This window comes from Brassica rapa, chromosome A03, assembly GCF_000309985.2.
Source record: "Brassica rapa cultivar Chiifu-401-42 chromosome A03, CAAS_Brap_v3.01, whole genome shotgun sequence".
In the NCBI taxonomy this organism is placed as follows: domain Eukaryota; kingdom Viridiplantae; phylum Streptophyta; class Magnoliopsida; order Brassicales; family Brassicaceae; genus Brassica; species Brassica rapa.
In genome coordinates this window covers 5972419-5999373 of record NC_024797.2, presented here as the reverse complement: position 1 = coordinate 5999373, position 26955 = coordinate 5972419, and the positions used below count along the sequence as shown (strand labels likewise).

At 33.8% G+C, this 26955-nt stretch overlaps 5 protein-coding genes, 3 long non-coding RNA genes and 1 other non-coding gene across 10 annotated transcripts; 4 read left to right on the top strand and 5 right to left on the bottom strand.

Moving 5' to 3' along the window:
- Nucleotides 1–1063: 1063 nt before the first annotated feature.
- Nucleotides 1064–1696, bottom strand: LOC103857022. Its single transcript, XR_004456716.1, has 2 exons — nt 1529–1696; nt 1064–1448 (listed from the first exon to the last, which is right to left on the bottom strand). It is a non-coding gene; the product is annotated as an uncharacterized LOC103857022 (long non-coding RNA).
- Nucleotides 1697–2457: 761 nt separating this feature from the next.
- On the bottom strand, nt 2458–4213 carry LOC117132945. Its single transcript, XR_004456714.1, has 4 exons — nt 3903–4213; nt 3472–3602; nt 2937–3109; nt 2458–2741 (listed from the first exon to the last, which is right to left on the bottom strand). It is a non-coding gene; the product is annotated as an uncharacterized LOC117132945 (long non-coding RNA).
- A 271-nt stretch (nt 4214–4484) lies between these two features.
- On the top strand, nt 4485–6773 carry LOC103857020. Of its 2 annotated transcripts, XR_001957890.2 has the most exons (3): nt 4485–5908; nt 6022–6181; nt 6325–6773. It is a non-coding gene; the product is annotated as an uncharacterized LOC103857020 (long non-coding RNA). The 2 variants fall into 2 exon arrangements; XR_004456715.1 differs by having other exon boundaries at nt 6022–6773.
- Nucleotides 6774–11779: 5006 nt separating this feature from the next.
- LOC103857019 (putative F-box/LRR-repeat protein At5g54820) lies at nt 11780–17377 on the top strand. Its single transcript, XM_009134172.3, has 3 exons — nt 11780–12176; nt 12974–13144; nt 13266–17377. Exons 1-3 carry the CDS (start codon nt 11784–11786, stop codon nt 13554–13556), a joined length of 855 nt encoding a protein of 284 aa, XP_009132420.2. The 5' UTR covers nt 11780–11783; the 3' UTR covers nt 13557–17377.
- Nucleotides 17023–17094, bottom strand: TRNAI-UAU. The gene has a single exon. It is a non-coding gene; the product is annotated as a tRNA-Met (tRNA).
- A 308-nt stretch (nt 17378–17685) lies between the features above and the next one.
- Nucleotides 17686–19574, bottom strand: LOC103857018. Its single transcript, XM_009134170.3, has 3 exons — nt 19267–19574; nt 18025–18712; nt 17686–17938 (listed from the first exon to the last, which is right to left on the bottom strand). Exons 2-3 carry the CDS (start codon nt 18703–18705, stop codon nt 17891–17893), a joined length of 729 nt encoding a protein of 242 aa, XP_009132418.1. The 5' UTR covers nt 18706–18712; nt 19267–19574; the 3' UTR covers nt 17686–17890.
- A 248-nt stretch (nt 19575–19822) lies between these two features.
- On the bottom strand, nt 19823–20617 carry LOC103857017 (protein translation factor SUI1 homolog). The gene is made up of 2 exons (XM_009134169.2): nt 20447–20617; nt 19823–20357 (listed from the first exon to the last, which is right to left on the bottom strand). Exon 2 carries the CDS (start codon nt 20310–20312, stop codon nt 19974–19976), a length of 339 nt encoding a protein of 112 aa, XP_009132417.1. The 5' UTR covers nt 20313–20357; nt 20447–20617; the 3' UTR covers nt 19823–19973.
- Nucleotides 20618–22583: 1966 nt separating this feature from the next.
- On the top strand, nt 22584–23200 carry LOC103857016. Its single transcript, XM_009134168.3, has one exon. The coding sequence runs from the start codon at nt 22710–22712 to the stop codon at nt 23061–23063; it is 354 nt and encodes a 117-aa protein (XP_009132416.1). The 5' UTR covers nt 22584–22709; the 3' UTR covers nt 23064–23200.
- A 2212-nt stretch (nt 23201–25412) lies between these two features.
- On the top strand, nt 25413–26389 carry LOC103857014 (CASP-like protein 2D1). The gene is made up of 3 exons (XM_009134167.3): nt 25413–25708; nt 25791–25902; nt 25989–26389. The coding sequence occupies exons 1-3, from the start codon at nt 25509–25511 to the stop codon at nt 26241–26243; spliced, it is 567 nt and encodes a 188-aa protein (XP_009132415.1). The 5' UTR covers nt 25413–25508; the 3' UTR covers nt 26244–26389.
- The last annotated feature ends 566 nt before the right edge of the window (nt 26390–26955 follow it).

Sequence of the window (26955 nt, the reverse complement as noted above, 5' to 3'; positions counted from 1 at the left end):
GTGAATTTAGAGGATGTTTATGATTAATTGACTACCAAATGCAACAACACCGATATAATAACAAAATAATAATACAAATACATTATATAATAGGAATTTGCAGTAGATTACCATAATAAAACCTATAATTAGGTAATCGGATAAGATACTGTTGAAACTTCAATATCCCAAAAGTGTCCTACTCTTAAGCATGTAGATAGAGCTGACCGGACCAATTGTTGCCCCTACATGCACAAAATAACTACGACCCTAATGACTCTCTCACTTCGTCATTCTTTCTTTTTCCTGTTTTTTCTTCGCTCCTTCCTGATTTTTTTTGTTGAAGATTTATTTTTCTAGCGAAAGTCTATGAAAAAAAAGACAAGATTGTGGAGTACGATGTTTTATTTAGATATCTCTTTCTTCTCATAAATATCATCTTAAATGTTTTTTTATTTTTCAGATTCTCCTTTTACATTTTCCATATTCTCTTTATTGTGATCATTTTTCATTTTGTTCATTTTTAGTTTGCCTTCTCTCACACTGGTTTCATCGAAAAACATATTTCATTGAAGAAAAAGAAGATTTAGCTTCAGATCTATATGTACATAAAAGAAAATCTATTGTATACACGCCTGGAACTCATACCCATAGATTAAACAGTAGGGATGTCAATTGGGTTCTCCCGTCCCGTCCCGTCCCGTACCGCTGCGGGTTCGTCTTCGGGCGGGATACGGCGGGCCTGTCCCGTGCGGGATGCGGTCTTGAAAATAGCTGCCCAATCCCGTACCGCAATTTTTACAGGCCTTCGCGGACCGTCCCACGGGATATCGAATATTGCTCTGTTTTTATTTTTCCTGCACAACAAACATAAACAAGAATGAGTTTCTGCATGAAGAAACAACAAACAAGAATGACTTGATCATAGCAAAGTCTCTTTCATTCACGAAGGTTGTGTTACACTAGTTTTATATATTCACGAAGAGCTATTGAGAATAGTCTTTCAGCTGATATGAATGATTGCACCATTCTGTTAGACGTGAATCCATAAAGAAAAAGAAAAAAAACTAATCTTTTGCTTCACTTGTCCTATTTGTAACGTTTTCTTTATCGTTGTGTTGGTATATATTTCATTGCAACATGTTATATGCGTATATTATCTAAATGTTAGAACATGAACTCAAACATCAAGCCAAAATAAAAAAAAAACATAACATGAACCCGTAGGTCAACTTCATACAGCTCTTGTTGCTGACTTGATAATAGCAAAATCTCTTTCATGTTATCTTAACCAAAACACCAATGTGATAAAGCAAAACACAAGAAATCCCATATTTTAATAAAGCAAAACACCAAATCAATATAAAGCAAAACACCAAATCAAACTTGATCATCTTCATCTTCCCCATTGAAGATAGACTCAAATGATGGTAATTTCTCTTCTTCACCATCACCATCGATTTCTTCATCTGCAAATATCAGAAACTTCTTTTACTAAGGATAATGGATAATGATAATTTAAAAAAAAATTATAATGTGAGTTATTTACCATGTGCGTAAGATTCGTATCCCTTGATCCAATTTCTAGTGCATATCAGAGCTTGTACATTTTACATCTCCGCCGATGTCTTCTCAACCCACTTGTTCCATGCGAGTGAGAATACCATGCATACTCATTCTTGCAATGATTGCACACAGCTTTCAAATCTCCATTAGGTTTTTCAACCACCGTGAAATCCTTCCAGACGTCTGATCTTTGCCTATTCTCCATATCCTCCAAAGCGTTTTCAGTCTCGTCCAACTCATCTTCTTCCAGTTCATCATCAAAATCTGGTATCTCCTCAATCTTTTTCTTATTCTTTTGCGATTGAGTAAACACAGCAGGCTGCTGCGAGTGGCGAGACTCGACCCTTTTCTTTTGGGAGTGAGGCACTGGCTTTCTTCTCCCACCACGAATCACAGATTTTATAGAAACAGACTTCTTCTTACTACACGCCTGTGCGGACGAGCCAATACCTCCATCTAAAGTGGATTGGAGCATGGGTTTCCTAGAGGCTGTTCCATAACTGGTCTTTCTGCGAGGCTTGGTTGTTTCGGTTGGTGGAGTGATTTCAACATCAGAATCGTCAGTATCATCAGTAAGACTGATAAGCTTTCTTTTCCTTCCTTGCTTCTTTCTGTCAGCACTACTTACACCACCTTCTGCGAACTGATCATCGACCTCCTCCAATGCAGCAAGCGTAGCCATAACTTGATGAGTTCCCAAGTCCACAGTATTTGGTGGGGAGTACTTCGGATCAAACGTGAACTGTTCTTCTGAGTCGCTTATTGATCCCATTCTCTCTCAAGGTTTTCTGTCGTAGTTTGTTTTTTCGAAAATTCTATTTTGAAACCTAAGTTACGGCTGCCTAAGATACGTGTGTAGGGTTTTTAAAATATTAACAATTATTTAAATTAAGTTTTGTTTAAATTATAAGGTAACTAAACGTGAGAATGGGTTTCTCTATTAAACGTGAGAGTTTCACACAACACAAAAGTACAGCGAAAGAACTACATTCATTCATCATCCACAACAATTATAAGATTACAAAAAGTCTCTCTATCTTCTTCAGATCAGAGTATCTCATCTCTCTCTTCTTTGCTGCTGCTTGCAGTGCCGTTTTCACGAGTATACGTGCAATCCCTGCAAAAGGACTTGTGAATCCTTTGATTCCTCTTCCTCTCTCTTCTTCTCAGCTTCGTTGATTCAAGAACTAAGCAACCTTCCAAATTAAATCACAAGCAATGAGAAACAAATTTAAACCAAGAACTAAGCAACGACATCAAACCAAGAACTAAGCAACGACAACAAATTTAAACCAAGTTCACAAGTCAGAGATGGACCGGTATAGCATACATTCAACATCTAAAGTCTAAAACAATGCACACAGGGGAAGTAAGAGAGTTTGTGAACGTACAGGCTTGTGATTTTCTGGCTTGTTGAATATCAGACCTGAGGATCATCGAAGGCAATCCCTTTCCTCGTTCCCTGCGCTGCTGCCTCTTCCACCTCTCTCAGCTTAACAAGCCTCTGTTTTAGCTCCTGCAACGAGAACCAACCTTCTTCTCTGGGTGCAAGGAGGCAACATCTCTTCCAAAATAAACAACAATATTATTGATCCTATATATAAGCCCGTGCAAATCCTATGACAATGTCAATGTCTAGTTGCCATTAAAATGAAATGGCACTAATAGCGTGAGCATGGTGAGTGAAGTTTCCTACGATATATCAACACCCTTAGGTAATAAAACAAAACATCTTAATCATCACCTCAGCAATGCCAATGACTACACGTGAAAGAAACATATAGCTTCGTTGTGGACTTTGCTTATCTAATCTGATATGTCTAGAAAATATAAATTAAATTGACAGATTAAAGAAGAGAAAAGAAAACCATTTTTGTTACTAATGAAAACCAGTCTATAAAGGAAATGATGAGACGGTTTTGTTACCACTGGTTCATGGCTTGTTTGACATGTTCATCAGGCTCAGTGTCAACGATGAGAGTTTGCAAAATCTCAAAACCGTAAGCAGACATTGCCTTCTCGAGCTCCTCTTCAACAGCTTTGGCAATTTCATTCTTCTGCTCAAACAGACAAGTAATAGTTAACAATAAAACCATCAAAGTTTCTAATAGAACAGCTCATATAGTTTCAAACATCAAGCCACAATGAAAAACAGAACATGAACTAAACATCAATTAAAATCGACTAAAACCGAAGCTAAGCTAAGCACAATCACACTCACATCAAGAACAATGACTTAATATCAGATTAAGAATCATCATGTTTCAATGGACCATTTTATCATTTACGAAGTACACATGCAGAAATTGTAATCAAAATATAAAGTCTATAATTCATGAGAAGAAGAAATTTAATACCTTTTGGTGGAACGAAAAGGAAGAGAAGCTCCTCTGCTGCAGATTGAACACGATGTGGTCACCAGAAGCATTGTCGCATGTCGGACATCTAACGGCCATTGTCAGAGCTCAATCTATTCCTGCGGCCATCATCGGAGCTCCATCTCTTCCCACGGCCATCGTCGGAGCTCCATCTCTTCCCACGGCCAGAGCTCCATCGCTTCCCACGGCCATCGTCGTCATCGCTTCCCACGGCCATCATCGTCATCGCTTCCCACAGCCATCGTCGTCATCTCTCATTCTCTCTCTTTCGTTTTGTTTTCAGGTGACGAAAGCAACTGAAGCTTCTAGCGGTTCATCTGGGCTATCCCGCGGTTCATCTGGGCCATCTCGCTTTTAACCCGGTACCGTGCAAGCCCCATCCCGCAAAGCCCGCTTTTTTGCGGGTCATAAATTCCTAGGCCCAAACCCGCCCCGCACCAAACCCTTTTGGGCCAGGCCCGCGGTCCAATACCCAGTTTGCCATCCCTATTAAACAGTGTATACTCGCGAAAATATCTCTTGAATCACAGCAGTGGTATGATTTTCACCACCTCATATTGCATACAATACTGTGGTACCATTTTCACCACCTATGTTTTCATTTTGTGGTTTTTGTTTGGTGAAATGAAGAGCTTGATCCAACAAAGTTATGCTGAAAGATCTCTTTGAAATATGAAGATTCGAATTTGAATACCCATAGTTTTGATTGTAACATCATTCCCGTGCAGATCCAAGTTTAAGCTCGACTAAGGTTGTTTCATAACAGTCATGGTGGAGACCATGTTTGATTTTTTCAGTTATTGATTTTAGCCTCTAAGAAGCCTTTTTATGAGGTTTAATGTCCATTAATTTATCTGTAATACTTTGTAATTTCAGGTTAAAAATCATGTGTACATATTACTTCATTTTTTATTATAACTCAACTCGAACTTATGATTTACTATCCTGTTTTAATACACACTAGATACAGACCCGCGCTTAAGCGCGGATATTATTCCACCAAATCATTATATTTTATTATTTATATTTTGTGGTATATAATATATGTATATAATATTTATATATTTGTCGTGATGTTAATTTATAATGTAAAATGTTTCATATTATATGTTGTAATATGTGTTGTATATGGTGTTAGTTTATAATATATAATGATTCATATTAGACATTGTAATACATGTTGTATATGGTGTTAGTTTATAAAGTATAAAATTTAATAGATTAAATAATAATGTTCGATATAATTGATATATTATTTCTCTTAAATTAATAAATTTGGTAATTTTGTTTAAATTTTAATGTATTATATTATATTTAACACATGTAATACTATTTACTTATTAGTTTTTTTTTGTCAAAATGATTAAAACCTATTTGCCCCAGAAAATATGAATGTATAAACTTCTAAGTAATATTTAAAGTTTGGGCTAATAATTTCGTTTATGGATGAGGCCCAACACATAATAATTTAGCAAAGAAACATCTAATTTAATTAAGCCCTAATGGGTAACTGATTTTTGCCCGGAAAGGAAAAAATGATGTGTAAAGTCAACAACTTTGACTGTCTTTAATTTTGTTTCTCTCGGTGTAAGAGCACTCCCATTAGTGAACTTATGGGAGGTTCACACAGATTCCAAAAAAAAAAAATATTATAATAATGAATAGTAATGAACCTGTTTCTCCCAAGCTCTTCCCAGTGAACCTGGTTCATCACTGTAGCGCAGGCCCCACGACACGTGGCAGCCCGCAATTGGTCCGATTAATTAATTTTTTTTTTTAAAAAAAAACAAAAATCAAACAGTAAAAAAAATAATAAAAAAATACTAAGAAATCAGATCAAGTTCATCATTTCTCTCTCTCTTCTTCGACTGACCGATACAATTTTTCTCTTCCCAAACTATATACAAAATTAATTGATCTTCTATAAATTTTTGGATTTTCAAGACATGCATGAGGTTTCAGGATTCAATCGGAGGAAACTAAAGGTTATAATCTGAACCCTAAGCCTAATAATTGATCTGCTCTCAAACGTTTAAAGATTGTGTTACTAATAGGGGTTTTTCATCTGTTTGTTGATCTTGATATACAAACCATGTAGATAAGACGCTGATTTGAGAGAACATTCAGAATCAGGCTCTTCCATGGTTTCGATGGAAAAGAAGTCCGAGATATAACAACGAAATCAGTTAAGTTTGATTGTCACGGATGTTTCTCACACATGAATGAGCTTTGCTATATCGATCTCTGTAAGGTTCAAGGTAATAATATTCAAACCAGAGTCTTATTGCTCTTAAACGTTTTCAAAAACCAAAGTAATATATAGGGTTAATCCCAGTTTTATATTGTGTTAATAATAGCTATCTTTCATTTGTTTGTTGATCTATATGTACAAACCTTGTAGATCAGACGCTGGAAAAATCAAGATCTGAGTCATAGAAAATGAAATCTTCACAGTACCAAAAGCAAATTCAATCTCCGACTTTGAAACTAAAGTTAACTTCTTAAGAAAAAGATAGTTTTCTTAAATTTTAGACTCATTATATGAAATAATAAGATTTTTTTTATGTTGCAGTTTATGAACTGAAGAGAAGCAAAGACGATCACCTATGCTACCATGGTCCTATTAGAGTTTTTGTATTGTAATCCTAGGTTTGATTATAGTTAAATTTCGGATTAAGAGATTGGTTTAGGTTTAATATAGGATGTTGGTTTAATTTAAGTTGTCCGGTTGTATTTGCTTTGTAGCGTCTAATAATATACAATCTATCAACTTGAAAGGGTCCATCGTAGTTACAAAATTGAAACAGTCCAAATTTAAATGACAACTTCTTAAGTAGATAAAATTTAGGACTCTAATTTAATAGAGTAGATTCATGTTCTAAATACCGGTTTATTTGGAGGCACTAAACATTTTAATCCCGGCAAACAAATGATATTGATGGCTATTACAAGATTTACCCGGTTTAACTTTCTAATATACGGTTAAGGCACGTGCATACATATTACTCTATCTCTTATAATAACCTAATTCAAACCCATGATGCAGATACCGGTTTATTTAGAAGCACTCAACATTTTAAATATCGGCTAACAAAATCATATTTATGGCTATTAGAAAAAATTATCTGGATTAAAATTCAAATATCCGGTTAAGGTTCACGCCTACATATTACTTTATGTCTTATAATAACCTAATTCAAACCCATGATGCATTAGCCGGTTATAATGCATATTCATATTAATATAAACAAAAATCATTTCCTCGCTATTATTGTTACAGTCCGGATTATCTATGTATTATCCGGTTGTTGAATAAGTTATCCGGATATGCATATCATATAAACCGAACCCATCATCGTTTAGCATCTAAAATAAATGATTGACAAACAATTGTGTTTTATGAATAACAAGCCATTAACATACTTTGCAAATTTTCGGTGAACAAAATAATTTTATGGATTAAATTAAAGTTAGTTTCAGTAAAAAAATATTAAATTTATTTCTATCTTATATAATTTAGATGAAAGTTATAATTTCAATGAAAAATTATTTTTATGCAGATTTATATTAGATTTTTTTTAAAAAAAATTATATAGTTTCTATAGGAATACTGTTGGTTTAAAAAAATTATAATATAAATTACGATATTCGTAGTGAATATAAATTAAAATATAAAATATATCTATATATTTTATTCATAATATTTCAGTTTTAATTAACTAATTTAAAATATTAATTTTATTTTTATTTATTTATTCGTAACCGTCTGCAATCGCAAACTTAGCGGAAGCCATCTTTTAATTATGAAAAAAATTTGAGCAATTTGACGCAGTTTCTGACAGTTTTTGTAATTGATATAAAATGCAAACAACCGCTAATATTCGCGAACAAACCGTTTGCAGGGATAGCAGAAGAATTCCTTAATTTGTGAATAACAATTTAAGTTTCTTTTATGGTTTATTTAGTTTATTCAAAGTAGTATATATATGATTATACTTATCACATAAGTAAAAACAAAAAAAAAATTCTGTAAAGCATGTTATCTTTTTTTTTAAATCACATTTATTTGAAATTAGGTTATGTTTATTTAAATAATTTAATTTTTAAAATGCATATATCTAAAAGTTTCAAGAAGGATACATGCGTGAAATATTAGAATTTGAAAGACATATATTTATAAAAAATATTATTTACTCTTTTTAGTTTATAAAAAGGTAAAATAAAGTGTCAGTGTATAGATAGTATGTATAAGCATATTAAGAAATGTAGTCGTTTATAAGAAACTATAAGACTCTCACATTTATAAAAATTGTGAAAATAAAAATATTAAAAAATAAAATGGGGTTTCTGAAATATTATAATTTTTTTAATTTTCCTTTATTTTTAATTTGATTACCTTGATATAAAAATTAAAAATAAAATAGTTTTATTATAAAGTAATCTACTATTAAATCACTGTATAAGTTTCAAAACAATTTTCATATTTTAGTCTAAAATATATATTTTTGAATATATTATATTTATTGTTTTCTTTGACTTAATTTTTTAAATAATTATTTTTGTAATTTGATTATTTTTAATAAATCATTTTATTAATGATAACTTAGTAATCAACCAACCTAAAACTAATTTTTATTCAAAATTACTTTCCAAATAAATGAACATTATAATATACTGTATGTTGTAACTCCAATTGAACCTCTATGTTGATTTTAGGATATGACTGGTTTTAACGCATCAATTATGAGTGCGGTTGTAGGAGTTTGCGGATGTAACAGAATGTTATTTCAAGTATTATTAAACGATTTGTAAGACTGATACTTAGTTATAAATTGGTACATTTGTAAAATACTTATGACTCATTAAATATAAGATGATGTAGCAGTTTAATAATAAATTACTAATATCAATATATTATAAAAATATTAAAATCATATTATTATGATAATATATAAAATTATTCATTTAATATAATTAATAACAATCTTATGTTTCTTTTTATTTTATTGTTATTTTTATTAGATAAAAGCTAATCTCAATCAAACTGTGAACATTTATATTAGATTTTTTAATTTTTTTTATATATGCATATATGGATATATGTTTATATATGTAATACATTAGTGTCTAAAAAGTTATAGTGAATAGCTTTGGTTTAAAGTTTTTAATATAAATTATGATCGTTTTAGTGGATACAAATTAAAATATGAAATTTTTTGGATACTTTTATTTATAAATTTTGACTTTAAATTGTTTGCTTTAATATTTAAATATTTTAAACGTAATTTTATTTTATTGTTTATATGTAATCTCTTTTAACTGCAAATGTAAACTAATTTTTATTTTGAAAAGTTTTAAACAATTTAAAGCGGTTTACAGTCTTTTGTGTGATTATTGTAAAACACCACTCCGATTCACAACTGAATACTACGATAAAACTGTCAAACCCTTGAAAACTCTTGTCTAAAAAAACTTTTTACCACTCCCAATTTGGTACAGATGCCATATTTTTCCATTCGTTGAATCTAAAGATTCATGTGTTTGTTGGTCTCATTTAAAATGATTCATGTAGATTTCTTAACATTAATATTGATTCTTAGTCAAAGTTAATTCCTAACTCGTATAATAAAGAGAATAAATTGTATGTAAAAAGTCATATTCAACTTTACATTCCAAATTACTCTTTATATTCTAAGAAGGTTATTTGCCATCCAGAAAATATGACAATATCATAATATAGTTTATCATTCATTGAATCTAACGATTCTTAAAGATTCGAACCTTTTTTTTCTTGTTTCAGTTGCTTCATGCATTGATGACAGATTTATTAGCATTATTAGCAAATAGTGCAAATTTGCAAAGCTCCTAAAAGACAAATGGCTGCCAAATAATATATGTTCACTATTACATCTTTTGATAAATAACTGTTTCCTTTATAAAATATGTATTTAAAAAAAATATTCTTATAAAAATTTGTAATCATTCATTTAAAATCTATTCTTAATCAAAAATTATTTTCAAAATAATATAATAGATGGTTTCCATTCAACTCATTGATTTTAAAACTTATTTATCTGCTAAGAATATTGTCTGTGACTCAAAGAATTTAACATATATTATTTACAATTCACTGAACCTAAATATTCATTTTTATTAGTTAGAATTCTTCCTGAATGAATTTATCGACATTAGCAATTAGTGCCAAGTTACAGAACTCTTGAAAATAGTATTTGAGACTTTCATTCACTTGAAGCATAAGCGGAAATTTCAAGTTAGTCAATTTATAAATAAATCTGAAACCTTAAATCTTATAGTTAGAAATAATTGAAAAAGTTGAAAAGAAGGAATTAACAAGAAATATCAAAGTCGTGTTATTCAATCATGTATTTTAATAGAGTTTAAATCTAAAGAAAATCCATTGTTATTCAAATGATGATTATAAATTCAATTTTAAAATCTAGTGATATTCAATGAATGATTTAAGTCCAATATTTGAAATCTAGTGTTATTTAACTTCTAAGAATTTTAAAATTCTTTGTATTTTGGAATGATTTTGAATCATTTTTTATGGAGTCTCATGAATAAATGATTGAACTCAAAATTCAATGCATACTGGAGAGATTTTAGAATCCATCAACTCAAAATATCTTAAAGAAATTAAATTTGATAGATTACAAAACATTAATAATTCATTTTAAATCACTAATTGAATAACACTCTGATCCCTAAATGTTACTGGATACTTGCTATTACATTATTACATGACTTAATTTACTCAACTATTTTCTGTTCCATCTTAGTTTCCAATCCTTCTTACACATGTGGCAAAGAAAAATAAATGTGTACAACACAAAAGGTTGCATATTGTGAGCAACAAGAGCAGACTGCATTAGTTGTTATAAAACCTAAAAATTATTCTAGGTGTTCGAGTAATGCCAAAGAGGCATTACCAACTAAACATGGTGAAGGGTTCATAGTTAAAAAAAAGTTTATTCGATTAATAATTTTTTCACTGATTTATGAAAAAAAAATAAAAAAAGATTTATGAAAAACTAGAATTGAAATCTATAGTCTCAGGTCATTCAAACTGTTGATAGGTTTCTATATTCAAAATATACCACTTATAGAAGTTTTATTCTGGAGATAACTCTCACATGACTAGATTCACAGAACCCTATCATGCAATCCTATCAAGAGTGTATATATAAGCACTCTCTGTAGCGTCTAACATATCACATACAAATCCGCAAACACCTCTAGCTTTCTTTCAAAATTCTCCACTTTCTCTTGATTACCATAATGGATCCGAGTGATCAAGCAGACAGAATCTCAAATCTACCAGATATTCTTTTGGTCCTCATCATTTCATGCTTATCTTTCAAGGAATGTGTTCAAACCAGTTGCCTTTCCAAGCGGTGGAGATCTGTCTATCTTGAGACGAGGAATGTTTCTTTCAAGGAATCCGACTTCTTGAGCCCTTCTGTCTACGCAAATCCCATAAGTTGGATTAGGGCGAGGGATGCGTTTGTTGATTACGTGTGTAGCTGGGTCGCTAGAATCGATGATCAACACATCGATACATTCGGGATTTCTGTCTCGTATCCAAAGACTTACTTGGATGTGATCGAGTCCCTGATAGCGTTCGCGGTCCGAAAAAGAGTCAAGGCCTTGGTTCTTGATTTCTCAAACCCGGCATGGACAACCTTTCATGATGTCAACCTTGATGAGTTGGTTGTTGAAATCCCCCAAAGCGTCTATGATCTAGCGACTCTCGAGTCGTTGAAACTTGGAGCGGTTAAGCAGTTTGACCCAACAAAACTATCAAACCCAGGGAAGCTCAAAACCGTCTCTTTCGGCTGGATGGTACTGACGAATTTTGAACCTTTGCTAAAGACTTCAAGGTTTGAGAGTTTAACTATCAATGGCTGCCGGGAACTTGATTTCGATACGATAGAAGGGAATATGAGGAAAGTTGCAATCAAAAACTGCGACTTTTCCATTAACTGCACCTTTGACCTCCCTAGAGTTGACATACTCAAGTACTCTGGAGATCTTTTCCGCTTCGAATTCGATAATATGAATACCATCATAAGCGAAGTTGAATTTGATTTCCGGGTGTTGGACAATAACAATGATGAATCAAATGATTCGACCACCGCAGAAGGAGGCATGCTTTGTCATCTCCTTAACAATCTCCTTGATGATGGTGGTCGAACTGCTACGACCTTAACGGTCTGTCCGTTTCTACTCAAGGTATGTATTTAGATTTACATTACATTTTCACACATTAGGTCACTCAGTGTAAGTTCATTTTAATTCATGGTTCTTTGAATTTTTTGAATACTTTGCCATGTGGTAGTAATTGTACCTAGTGAAAAGAAATTATGTTGAATATTTAGATGTTGTATAAACAGATTAGATATTAGTAGTTTGTGAAATTTATTAGGTTAAGTGTGTGTGTGTGTGTGTGTGTTAGTATTTGTGAAATATAGTATTGAGAGTTTTGTAGAAATGATATTTTGAGAAAAAAAAATCAATGAGATTTTTTCTGTTAAATAGAAAATAGTTTTCTTAAAAATGTTTTTTGATATTTCTATACTTTTATATATATTTTATATATTATATTTTAAAAAGTAACAATTCCTGTAAAATAAACAAAATTCGTTTTTAATTAAAATCTCACATAAGTTGATTTTTGGTTTTTGTTCGGATCAAAAAAATTTAAACTACTTTTCCTAAATTTTAGGAAATCTATTTATTAAAAATTTAATTGGCTAATAAAGTGTTTTAGAAAAAAATTAATACCAAAATCTGAATCTTAAAAAGTTTACAAATTGTTTTTGAAAACCTAAAATCCAAATATGTTTTAGAATCTATAAAACAAGAAATGCGTATATTTTGCATTAGGAGACTATTTCTTTCGATAGTGTTAATTAAAGTAATTTCTTAGTGAACATAGAGCTATACCCTAAAAGTTTAGCGTTAAATTATTGTAAATATTGAATGTTTCGAATAAAATAGTGACAAAGTGAAATTTTTTCTTATGTTAGATGATTCCAAGATCTGAGCATCCACATTTTCTTCGCCCGATGGAAACAAAACATTTAGTGCTGAAGACGGAATTGCATCCGAGAGAGTTCAATGGAATTAGGCTTCTTCTCCTTAATTGCCCAAAATTGGAAACACTCACTATAGATTTGCTTCCTCCAAGCCCCATTGCAGTAAGTTTTCTTAATGTAAATTATACAGCCTCAAAAATGAATTATATGTTACAATATATATATATATTTATGGATCACTTCATATTATTAAACCATGCGACAATGATTTCATATTTCCCAGACGGCTTCATCATATGCTGGCATAGATCCACAGACATACTGGATGCAAAACATATCATATGAGTGTCAGAGAGAGACTCTGAAAGCAGTTGTGGTGAAGAACTTCGCTGGTGGAGAAAATGAGCTGCACATAGTGAAGTTTTTTATTCAGTCTGAATGTGAGCATCTGGAGAGAGTTGAGCTGTACATGCCGTTTGATTTGGACGAGGGTCGAAAGATGTTTGCAAATGCCAAATCTGAAATGCTGCAACGCAGTTCCAACCGTGTCCAAGTTGTTGTGCACAATTCTTGAAGAGGTGATCTATTCAAGACTTTACTACCGGGTTTACTTTGCCATTTAATAATGTTTTCGAGTCTGTTTTAATAACTTCAAGAATGGATGTTCTTGTTTGAATCTGTTAAGTTTGTTTCGGTTTATTTGTTTTATGAATAAGAGCCTCATGAAAAACGAGGGCTTGGTTATCTCTATGAACCAAAGAAAAACTTTGATCTCTTTTAAAGATTTGGTTATTGTTTCCTGCTTAATTTCATTTTAGTTCATGTTCCGTTATTGTTGTTCCTGCTTAATGTCATCTTTAGTTCGTATTCGATTTTGGTTTTGTTTAATTCAAGGAATATGTACTATAAAGATGTATATGCAAGAACTCAATTTCTAGTTAAAACCTGTGGTTTTTCTTCTCTTTTTTTTTTTTTGCTTTTGGTGCATCTTTGGCTTAGTTAAATTGATAATGTACCAGTTCTCTTGTTATGAAAATTGTTTTTTTTAAATAAAATTGTTTATATTAGTATATTAATTAATTGATATTTTTTATCTTGTTCATAAGTTGAATTTTCTCCAATTTTTTTTTTCTTTTTTTGGCATCTATATATTTTGTGCTTTCAGTTTTGTTACTGATGAGATTCAAGAGCCTATATATCTTATCAATAAATATATATATCTTATCAAACAATCTAGGGAATTTCAGTTAAGAAAACACCCATATTTTCCATGTTGTTTGTCTCCTTCCTTCTTCTGTCTTTGCTCTTCTTCTTTGTGTGTTTGTTTCGAAATTTAAATCTGCCCACATTGGTATGTAAAAAACCAATGATCCTCCAAATGCAACCAAAGATCTTGTTTCATTTATATGTAATTTTCCAAGACAAACATCACACACACACAGATATATATATATATATATATATTGTCTCATAGCTGAGCTCTATATTTCCTTTCACCATAAACTGCCTCAAGTGTAATTCTGATCAATACTGGCCAAACATATTCACTTCATCTCTTTCTCTTGAAGACTGTGCATGAAACTCTTTTTCAGAAAGAAGCTCGATTAAGAAAGGTTAAATCAGAATGATCGCTCTTGAACGTGTTTCAGTTACTCCGTTTCTGAGGCTTCCACGAAGCTGTTATCTATAGCATGATATAAGAAAAACAATGCACACAAACAACTCTAACAACTGTGAGCATCTATATATTTTATTCCTAAAACCTAGAGATAAAACTGACTGTGTTTTAATATCTTGCCTGGTTAGTGGTTATACCATCCAAAGACACTGCCAAACAAAAGAAAATCAAGACTTAAGGAAAAGGATGGGAATTAGTAACCAACAAATGGAAAACGTTAAAAAGCCTAAAAATCGCCTATAAAGCCGAAAAACCTGCATTGCAAATGTTTTGTTTTGGCTACCGTTAAGGGATTTTTTTAAAAAGGATTTACAAAGAACCAATTGATGTGAGGTTTAAAAAAAAAGACGAAGAACCAATTGATGTGTTGGACCACGTGGTTACCCATCAAAACAAACTTGACCACCCTTATGAAACTCATGATGTGCCTGGTCCTAACTAAACCAAATCTGTGGAAAAATGACCACTAAAGGACAAAGAGAATGCCAATGTCTTTTACTTAGCCATGCTTCAACTTGTCAAACTAGCTCTCTGCATAGTATCGGAAGCACAGGTTCATCAAGTATTCGCTAAAGCTTGTCACTAGTAATAACATCGGAAATAGCCACGGATGAGCCACTAAATTTCTGTGGCTATAAAAAAAAGAGCCACTAATAACCCACGATAAAGCCACGAACCCAAAAGACCACGACTTTGTTGAATCCGTGGTTACACCGTTGCAAAACCAGCCATGATATATCCACGAATTATCAGCGGCTACGGCAGTCACGCTCTAGTTACTAAATTTATGTGGCTATGTTGCCACGAATTGATCCTGTAGCTAGTTAGTGGCTAGTTAGCCACGATTGGCCACCGGACATTTAGTGGCTAGTTTTTGGTGCCGAAATTAAAGTAGTTTGGCACACTTTTTATGTAGCTGGCCCGTGACTCTATGACACCATCAACGTCCTGTCACTCAAAGGACAGAATATATTCAAAAATGAGATAGTTATGTAGCCATTGAATATTTCGTGGCTGGTTAGTGGCTACATTTCAATTATATAAATCAACGCGGTTCTCGTTATTAACATATCACCTAATAATCAACTTCCAATGTTCTTCTCTTCATCTACTTCCGAAAGACTTTTTAAGTTACGAAACTATTAACTATGAAAAAATTCCTAATCACAATGTCAAGTTATTTTCAGTCAAGAGAGTGGATGGATCATCAAATCGATTCTGAAAATAATTGTGTTTCAAGTGAGTTTATTGAAGGTATTAATTTTTTTATTCAGTTTGCTTGTAATCAAGCATGTTACTTGGAACGAAACATATTATTGTGTCCATGTGCGCGATGCAAGAACACTAAACAACTGGAAGCAAGAGTTGTATCCAAACATCTTTTTTCATTTACGAATTTAAGGGACACTATTATATCTGGACGAGTCATGAAGAAAAACTGTTTTGATGTTGGCGAATCTTCAGGAGCAAATAATATCAATGATGAAGATGGAATGTGTGAAGGTCAAAATGTCCATGGCCATGGCAACTACGGATAATTTCGTGGCTAACAGTGGTTAATACTCTTTTTTTGTCACTGAAAATTTTATTAGAAACCTCTAAAAAAAGAAATAAGCTCAAAGCAATGCCCCAAATCAGAAAGTCTATTACAAAGAGAAAAGACTTGGAAAGCCTTTTTTTGCTAAATCATTGGCAACTAAGTTGTCCGATCTAGAAACATGATAGATAGATATTGTTGCATCACAAGAGGAGATCGATTGAATGTTGTTCACCATTCCAATGATTTTTTTTGAATGAAAGTTTCCGGAGATCGCTCTGATGAGCGTTAAACTATCGGAAAAAACCTTGAGTGTGGAGAACTCTAAGATTAGTGCCATGCAAAATGCCGATCGAAACATGGTGGCCTCTGCAACAAGGGTATGAAGCCCTATTTGACTTTATTTGACACTGAAACATACATGAACCGCTTTGAATCCACCAAAGCTTATGAAGAGACTAGGTGAATCTTCGATAACATGCATGTGATTTTATGTTTTTAAGCTTATAAAGATATAAATTTACCGTTTTATTTTATCAGATAACACGTGATTTTATGTTTTTCTTATTATGTACTGTAAATCGTGTTTACATACTTGCTTTCTGCCGTCGGGAAAAAAAATTGGTTGTTTTCTGAAAGTTAGAATCATTTTTTGGGTCAATTTTAAAGTCAGAATCTCATATATGACAATTTATGGAATGAAATATATTTTGGTAAATGTAAATAAACAGAATAACTGTATTATTGGGTGGATTAAGTGGCCTTTCGTTGTTAAAAGAGTGGGCTTTCTATTTGGATCCACATAAAAATAAAAAAAAATAGAAATATCAAAGCCAGGTTTCGATCCTGGGACCTGTGGGTTATGGGCCCACCACGCTTCCGCTGCGCCACTCTGATATTTTTGTTCAATCTTTTATCGTTAGTAAACTTTACTTTTATCAAAACTCCATTCAACAGGAGTTCAGATCACTGAAGTTTGCATGCTACCTATAATGGAGGTTTTATCAGTTTACAGGAGCTATGCAACCACCTTCGTCAGAGAAGGAAAAAAAGAAGAGCGTGAAGCTGTGACTGAAAGTGATTGTCTTCAAGCTATGCATCTCCTCGTCCTCAAGATCCTAATGCGTAATATAATGGGCAGTTACAGTTTCTATAGCAACGGCAGGTAACTCAACTACACCAATAAATAACAATCTTTTTCAAGATTGTATGTTCTTCACACCACTTTTTCTTATTACTCCAATGCAGTGAGAGATCAACACCAGCTTCTTCTACCAATGTCTTGGACAATGGACTAAGTATGAGTTTTGGAGTTCATGTTTAATTTTGTATGAACATATTGTTTCACTGAATGAAACTTAATCAACTTTTATATAGTTTACATAAAAAACAAAGTGAATTTGGTATATGACAGTGGTCAAACTTATAAACGATCATCGACATGTTCACAACAATTCTGAGTTGAGAAAAAAAAAACAAGAGAACCGGTGAATTAAAATAAAATTGATCATATTGATATAAAACTATTATCCAAATAATAATAATAAAAAGTAGTAATAATCATCTATATAACGAATCATGGTAAATTTTCCTGACATCTTTAAGCTAAGACAATAGTTAGATTCTGTTTTCCTATTTTCTGATTATAAAGAGATTGAATCAGACTTTAAGCTCTCTAAGGATCTCCAGATAATCATTGTCCTTGTGAAAAATGGGTCTCTCTCACATTCTCCTGCACGGCCTAATAAGACAAATCAAACATGAATCTCAACAGAGAATAAACATAAAAGCTTTTGGATAAAAAAAATCATTAGTATGGTTTTTTACCTGAAGAAGCTCTGTCATGTTGCCTCGTCCATTACTCGGCATAGGTTTTGGCATATGGACTGGATGCACAGGGTGTATCGCCTGCAACGGCTCAATAGACAGAGCCTGCTCCTCCGACTCGGCGTGCACTTGACCTTTCTCCATCACTTGTGTAAATAGCGTCTCAAATGGTTTGCCGTTACTAGCTCCACTCACTTGAGACTCGGTCTCGGTCCGGATATGACCGTGGTGGACCGGAGGCAAAAGAGGCTTAGGCTGAATAGGGACAGGAACCAATGCTCTAGCACCACGCTTCTCATGTAACCTCGATTTGCGACCTCGTTGAGCTGCTGATCTACGATGATCCACAAGGTCATTGTTTCTTCTGATCATTGGAACGTGAGGAGCAACGTCGTTGTCAGCCGATAGAGGATGGAAGTGACCAGGCTTGAACACCACACCTCTAAGCATGGTGTCTGAACCCCCAACCTTAACTGAAAGCAAGAACCCGTCTTCAAAGGTTGCCTCGATCACGCCAGTAACATGTTGTCCGACCAAAGCTTCATCCTGGTGCTGAGTCCTGCTAAAACCTGGAGGAGAACGGTTGTTGTTGGAGTCGTCAAGCTTGAAGTGTTTCCTCGGGCGGCCTCGTTTCCGTTTGGCCAAGGGATCTCCGGAGGTAGTGTGGCTGTCCTTGTCCATATCTTACCTATTAAACAAGATGCAGTGCATGTGAGAATCATCACAATTCATACATAAACAACAATAGGCATATATTATCACAGAGAGTAGAAGGAGTTTTATATTAAAACAAATTAAAATGCTTCTAAACAAATGTTATCACAAGGAACAAAAAAAAAAAGATTTTCAAAATTGTGAAGTACCATTGAAACAGCAAACACCAGGGACTGGAAACTGAATTGTTACTACTTACTATAGACATTACTAGGAGTTGGGATTTATGAAGATGAGATCCATTATTACTAAATCCAATTCTCTTTATGGAAGAACATGCAAATCATGTTTAATTAGCCCCTAAATCGGGACAACTAATTACACCAAAGTAATCTCAAAATCAGACCCTGAACAGAAATTAACAGTAGCCCTAAAAATCGCAACAAGTAAATAATAATTTTATCTATTGGATTTTATTAAAAAAAATCGAGTGAAAAGACATATCGCAAAGTATTATTAGCAAAGACAAAAAGAAAGACTTATGAGAAGACAGCTTTACAGTTTCCCGTCACAGAAATAAAACCAAACCTGCGATTTTTTCGGCTCCGTTTCCTTAGATTTCTTCTTTGTGGCATTAACAAGGACGAGTCAAAAACGGCAAATGAAAATAAAAGGAAACATTTGAAGAGGAAAAAGAGGGACCCTTAATTTTAGTTTCAGAAAAGATTTGTGGTGTTTAGTGCAAACCCTCTTCTCTCTTGCAGTATAAACTAAATTAATTGGTTTGGGGCTTTTTAGAATTATTATATCTTTGCTTAGATATTACTCACTTTTTATTTTGTTTCTTGTTCTTTACAAATCACGTTCTTCTTTTTGGGAGGTCACGTGTATTCAACTCTCGTATATGGGAAACTTGGGCCGAACATTAAGCCCAATTAATTGACAACAAAAAGTATTTAAGCCCATTCTTTAGGAGTTGTAGTTATTTTAAAACACCGAACAACAATCAATTACTTGATCAAATGAAGCTTACTTTTTGCATGTTCTAGTCTCTTTCCCTCATTCTTTGGCCAAGGGAACGCACTTTTATTTTCTGATTTTAAAATTTTCGTGTCATTTCGTGAAAAATTGTTTCTTGAGCATATAACTTCAATCGAAAGTTTTATCATCATTTCACAAGTCGAATGTCCAGGCCTTCAACCAAACAACAATCAAAACGAAAACAAATGATCACACACACCGCGTACAATTATTCAAATATATATAGTAACATAGAGATTTATAAAACGATCTAATTAGAAACCGTGGATCTTGATCTGATCCTTCTTAGCGATCCCAGTCTGAACAAAAAAATGAGACACTTTCTTCCTCTGATCACCCTGGAGCTGAATGATTTTGCCTAACTCCTTGTCCTGCACCACGTTCCCGTTGCAGCAGAAGTCTTTCTTCAGATCCTTGAGAATCTTCTCGTAGCTGTACGCTTTCTTCAGACCTTGCACAGTCGTCAAGCTCTTTTTCCCATTCCTCTGCTGGATCCTGACGTGGATGTACTCTTTGGTCCCTGGTGCATCTGATTCTTGAGCTTCTGCGAATGGGTCGAATGCTGATGGAACATGGATGTCTAGCTCAACCATGTAATAAACTTGGTTACTTTGTAAACGGAAGCTGTTCGTTTCTCTCTGCAGAAATTAATCATAATTGGCTGATTAGATCATAAACAAATCAAGAACAGAACAGACTTCAATAAAAACATTACACGAGAACATACCTTGAAGACGATCGAAGTCTTTGAGTTTCGTTTTTCAGTTTATGGAGATGAAAGAAGAGTATAGGTGTGTACTTATAGGGGTTTTCTTTTGAGCATTTGCCAATTAAACTTTCTTTTGAGGCGGTTAAATCGTAGCCGCAGATCTATGACTCGCTAGACACGTGTATGGATAAGTTCTATTCGGTGACCAAGTTGTACAGAATATAATAATTGCTGTGAGAGGCATAGAATAGTTGCTTGCTTCATCGCTTACAATAAACGCGCAACTCTCTGGGCCCACTAAGAGCGCTCATTAGATAAGAAAGAAATATTAAAAAATGGTAGCGTGTAGTGTGAGCCACAAGTGGGTGGGTCCTATATCGACAATCGCTAAGAAGATTCGCGACGTCAGTGATTTTATCAAATTTCGATTTCAGTTTTCTTCTTTTAAGGAAAAATGTTAACGGAGAGCTCAAACTCGATATCGGTGGTTGTCGTCAGACACAAGACACTGTCTGATTGCAAATTGTTCAATGCATTTATTAGTAAACTGAGCACGTTCTTTTAAACGGTTTACATATATAGTGGAGCCGACAAAATATTCCACTAGCATAACGGTATAATTTAGGCAAGGAGAGCACACAGATACATTTCTCCCTTTTTTGGCTGACATCAAGCTCTTAGGCTGTACGTAATGTACTAATGTGTGAAGGCACAAAGGAAAATATAATAAACCAATATGAACCTCTATTTGCCATGATTCATGGGACTGATTCACTAATTTGAGATGGAGTCAAATTAATATTAAAGGCTACGGCTTAATAATTTTTTAAAACGAGGTATCAAAACATCGTTAACGTTCTATAAATCTCTTCAACAGTTCTTCTAATATTCTTCTTCATTTTTAGAAAGTTTTCTATTTCTGCTTTGGGCTTAACGCTAAACATTATCGAGATTTCTTTACACTACAATCCCAACACTAGCCAAGTTCGTGAGGTGGATTCCATCGAAGTTCTTGGCAATAATAGGCTAATAGCTTTCACTCCTAATTACTAAATGTTAAAATCTCTCAAAGTTGCATTGACCATATAACAAACAGCTGATAACACAGGAGCGTTTTGGATATTTATGATACTGATAACAATATTATGTATGCTTACCAGAAACTTTGGACCCTTGCAGCCAATCCCTCTGCATCAGGAGTACGTGTATATTGAGAGTTACAAACAATAGCGTTGAATTAGCTTTACAAAACAGTGTATTATCTTCTACCGAAAAATGCATCGCTTCCCCATATAAGCAAGATCAATGTTACATATGCATAACTAAGAAACGTTTTATACCTTTAAAATGTGAATATGGACATAGTTGAAGCCAATACCAACTTCGCTAAGGATGTTCTGCACAAGAAAATACTATACATACTAAACCATAACAGAAAGACCAAATCCATGACGAAACTATAAAACGTGAGAAAATTTCGAAGTAGAGTAAACTATGTCCAACATTAGAAAGACAAAGCCGATTGTTAGAACATCGCCAACCCTAAATTTATAAGAGAATGTTATTTTGGAAAAAAAAAAAACAGGTTTTCAAATGAAAATTCTTATGAGATATCCTCTAAAACTTCTTAGGTAATTTGTCAATCTGCTACTGATTCTATTTAAAAATAAAATAAAATTATTTAATGAACTACATTTAAGTAATCACGATTGATGCTTAATATACTTAATTTCAGATAATTGGCGTTAGAATTATTCTTTTTAGCATATACTCTAAATCCACATTCCAAAAAAAAACTTATTTATTGGTTGTTTCATCTTTGTGCACAACAATAAACAGAAGCTCTACAGTATTGGGCCCCGGCATCAATGCACCTCGAAAATGGGCTCAATCAATATAGGCCTCACCAATGGGCCCCATCAGAGAGAGGGACGGTTCAGTGAAACACATATGTCGTATGGACTCTCCAGAAATTCAACGGTCAAGGATCCCGAACTATTTTTACCCCAAAACAATCAATAGTCAAAATTATTTAAAAAAAGGCAACGAATCAAAGTCACGTGAAAACCACGTGATTACCCCAAAAAAAAAGAAACTCCCGCTGAAGACGACCTTTGAAAACCCTAATGAGACGCGTCTTTCCCTCTCATCTAATTTCACACCCTCTCCCTTTCCCGCCCCTCTCCCTCCCCTACAAATTCTTCTCCCCCCCCCTCCTTAACCCTATCTTCCATCACTCTCTCTCTCTCTCTTGATCGATCCTCCACAATCTAGAGAGACCATGAAAGAAATCTCTAAATCTCCTGCGAGAAGAAACAACGACGGATTCCACCGCTACTTAAAACCAGGGGCCCTCGCTCAGATCCGAAACTCCAGAATCAACTCCAGATCAACCTCTCTCGTATCTCTCACCCCATCGCCGCCTCCGATAGATCCCCCGTCGTCCCCGTCCGCGGCGAACAATCTGACGGTGGATCAGGTGCCGCATCTCCTGAGGAAGATCTACGGCCCGTACAGTTTCCAGAGGAAGAAACTGGGCGCTGCTAGGCCGATGATGATGATGATGATGGCGAATCTGAACAATCCTATTATTGAATCCAGCGGCGGAAGCGGCAGTGATGTAATTGCTCATTGAAATTTAAAACTTTGTATAATTAATTAAAATTCCTATTTGTGTAAGGCGCTTGTGTTACTTACAATTGGGGGAATAATGTTTGATACTCCGTTAAGACTTTATTATATATATATATGCATCATCTGTTTGTCATTTAATTTAACTCTTGTGTGGGAAAAATGGAAGATCTTAATGGTTTTGGATCTAACCCTAGTTGTTATTGATGATTAGTTAATAGTACTCAATTGAGTTTAATTATGCAAAGATTAATCATGTTAGCCCTAAAGAGATCACATATGTTTATCTCTAGTTTCCTGTCTCGGCTATATTGGCTTATATTCAGTTCTCTGTTTTCCTTAGCCTTAGGCCCTTATTTGATTAATAGCCATGTTGTTGAAAGGTCTAAATAGATCTCATTTGGTTAGTTTGAATGGGTAGTTTATGCTTCTCTGTTTGTTGCCTTAAGAATGATAATTTAATGGTTTTTATGTAACCCTAGATGATATAGTTGTTACGGAAAATTAATCAATACTCATGGAGTTAAATTATACAGAGGTTAATTATATGCCTATAGAGGATTCAACATATTTATCTCAAGTTTCCTGTCTTGTTGACATAGGCTTTATTCATTTCTCTGCTTTCCTTGGTCTATCTTTTAAACGCTACTGTATGTTTGAGTGTTTTTGTTGTTTGCTTTGATGATTATACAATGTTTGTTATATGTTTCCCTTTCGTTGTTGTTAAAAGGTCTGAGTATATCTCATTTGCTTAGAGCATATGGAACTATGGATCTTGGTTAAAAGTTTGCCTATATGGTTTCTTGGCTCATTTGAATAGGTAGTAATGCGTCTTGATACGTTGCCTTCAGCAATTGGCTCTGATCATATGGAAGAACTTGAAGACGTCACCTTCTGATTATGCAATCGGTACTTCTGATACAATACTTGTTTCATGGCAACAATCTTTGACTAGTCAAGGGACTGAAGCAAGAAATCATAGAATAAGATGATGACGAGGGAAAAACAGGTGTTGTTAATCATGAACCTGATGGTGATAACCTTGAATAGACCAAGATTGTGTAGGTATCCCGATGCACCTTTTAGATCTAACCGGTTAAATCAGTTGGCACAAATATTAAATGAACAAGTACTTGCAGTAAATTTCATTTGAGGTTAATGCACATTGTTGCATCCACTTTCTCAACTTCAAAGCATTCCAACTCTTTCAGTGCTAACTCCTTAATCTTTTCTACTTTTTCATTATGGCCACGCTCTTCTCCTTAACTTTTTCGAAACCCCCTGAATTTTCTCACAATGTGACTGAAACTTTCTCAATTTATCTGTTTCATCCCTATTCACAGATTTCTTTCACGTCTCCATACTAATTTATAAAACAACAGTGAGGGTAATGATATTTCCTATAATCGACTACCTCGTCGTCATGTAATGCGATGATATCTTCACTTCCATATTTACGTACGGCGTACGCGTAACAGTCTAAACATCAAAGTTATATGAACTACTATTTGGTTATTCTTGTGGGACCAAAAAATCCTGATGGGTTCAGAGATCAGAAGACCATTCTCAAATTAAAATTGTGATTGTTCTTGTTTAAATTATAATGAAATGGCACACGTTTAATACCATATTAAGAGTTTGTCGAGAATGTTTATGTAGTTGTTTTTTTTTTTTTTTTGACGTCTTGTTTATGTAGTTGTAAAAAGACAATTGGCAACACATTATAAGAGAATGTAACAACGCCAATATTCTTATCTTTATTTTAAATCAAGTATACAAAAATAATCCAAAACAATGATTCATATGCCGCCCGCCAACGCCAAGACGAAGCCAGATGTCTATTTCTCTCACTCCCAGCAACCACCGCACTAGCCTACACTCTATTACTTCTTCCACTACAAAATTTTCGGCGACACTCTCGAGAAAAATAAAAATATAACTAATATAGAAATTACTATTTTTTCATCGTTATGTTCTTATTTACCTTCTATTTATGTAAATAAAAACATTGAATCCGCTAAGATATTTCTAACCTCCTTTAAAAACATTAATTTCTATAAAAAGGTTAGTCGATCATCATTCCACCTCTAAAGCGAACTAATATTTCTACAAGCCATTGAGCCAGAGATGCTGAGAAAACTTTAATCTAATCCATATTCACATTTGTTATGGCTTCCTTGTCTTCTCATTACAAATGAAAATTACATTTTTCACGCGGTTTCCAAAGGCGAATAATCATGAAAGGGAGATAAACCTTTTCTTTTTGGTTTTGGAGATGAAAATTAAGAGAAAGAAACCTTTTTGTATCTTATATGATTTGTTCTTATTTGTCATGTGACCACACACACACACACACATATCTACATATATTTGTAGCACCGTTTCTTAGTTTTCTCCCCCCTCCCCTCCAAAAAGAAGAAGAGCATTTGGTTTTGAGTTCCAACCAGAGATGAGAGACAACAACACAAGAGAAGGAGAGAGAACTTCAAAGCAGCAACCACAAGTTCCTATGTCTTTGAAGCTCGTAGATACATGTCTGAGGCTAAGTGTGGTTCCCCTAAGTGTTGCAACCATCTGGTTAACTGTCAGTAACCACCAATCCAACCCTGACTACGGAAATTTAGACTACAACTCCATCATGGGTCTCAAGTATACTCTTTAATTTCTTTCAGCTTTGGAACGAGAATTGTATAATTATTTATTTGTGTACTATATGATTTGCTATTTGAAGGTATATGGTTGGTGTTAGTGCTGTGTGTGCGATTTATGCTCTGCTCTCTACTATCTCTTCATGGATTGCATGTTTAGTGTCCAAAGCTTGGCTCTTCTTTGTCCCTGACCAGGTTTTAATCTAACTTATCTGATTTTTTTCCTTCTCTGACATAATCCAGTTTATAATATATTTTAGTAATTGTGTGTGTGTGTGAAGGTTTTAGCTTATTTGATGACAACATCAGTAGCAGGAGCAACAGAGATAGTGTATCTACTTAACAAAGGAGATAAACCAGTGACATGGAGTGAAGTGTGTTCTTCTTACCCACACTTTTGCTCAAAACTCACAATTGCTTTGGGGCTTCATGTCTTTGTTCTCTTCGCTTTCTTATTTCTCTCTGTCATTTCTGCTTATAGAGCTTTTAGTCTCTTTGATCCTCCTTGTGATCCTCAAACCAATAATAATGCTTAACTACTCAGTATTCAATCATATTTGCAGCTTTGGAGTCAGTTTTATCTCAATAAGGCGGAGATTTTGGTGTTTTAAATTTGTTGCTAAATTAATATGATTTGTATTTGTCAAGAAATCTAATAATGTATGAAGTTTATTTTGTCTTCTCTTAGGTCAATCGACCAATATATATATATACGTTTTTAACCTAATTTGCAACATAAAAGGAAAACTAAAACACGAAAAGTATAGACGGACAATATACAATATACGGAGATATATATTATATTTTTAAATTACTCCTTTCGTGTTGCAGTGTAAAGAAAAAAAATGCTCAATTTGGAGAAGAACTCTTTATTTTCCCCAATTGTTTTAGTAAATATATCGATCGGCTAGTTGGTTGTGCATAGAAATATGTTGAGTTGCAATCGTATGTTATGTCGTCTCGGATGAAATGTAATTGTATTCGACGTGGCTAGTAGCTAAGTGTATAGCGGAGTTACTCTCGCAATGCAGATGAATACGAGTCGTGTGCTTAATTCCAAAAGAAGGAAGAAAAATTCTCAAAACAGATAAGTTCATGAACCGTGAAAGACATTTCTCGATACTCAGCCTCCACATTTGAAAAAGAAAATTCAAACCAATGAGTGAGAAGGCCATCAAACTTTTTTTGTATCTTTGCAATGGATGACCTGATAAGATTGCGATCTATTTATCAATGTTCGATGAAGGT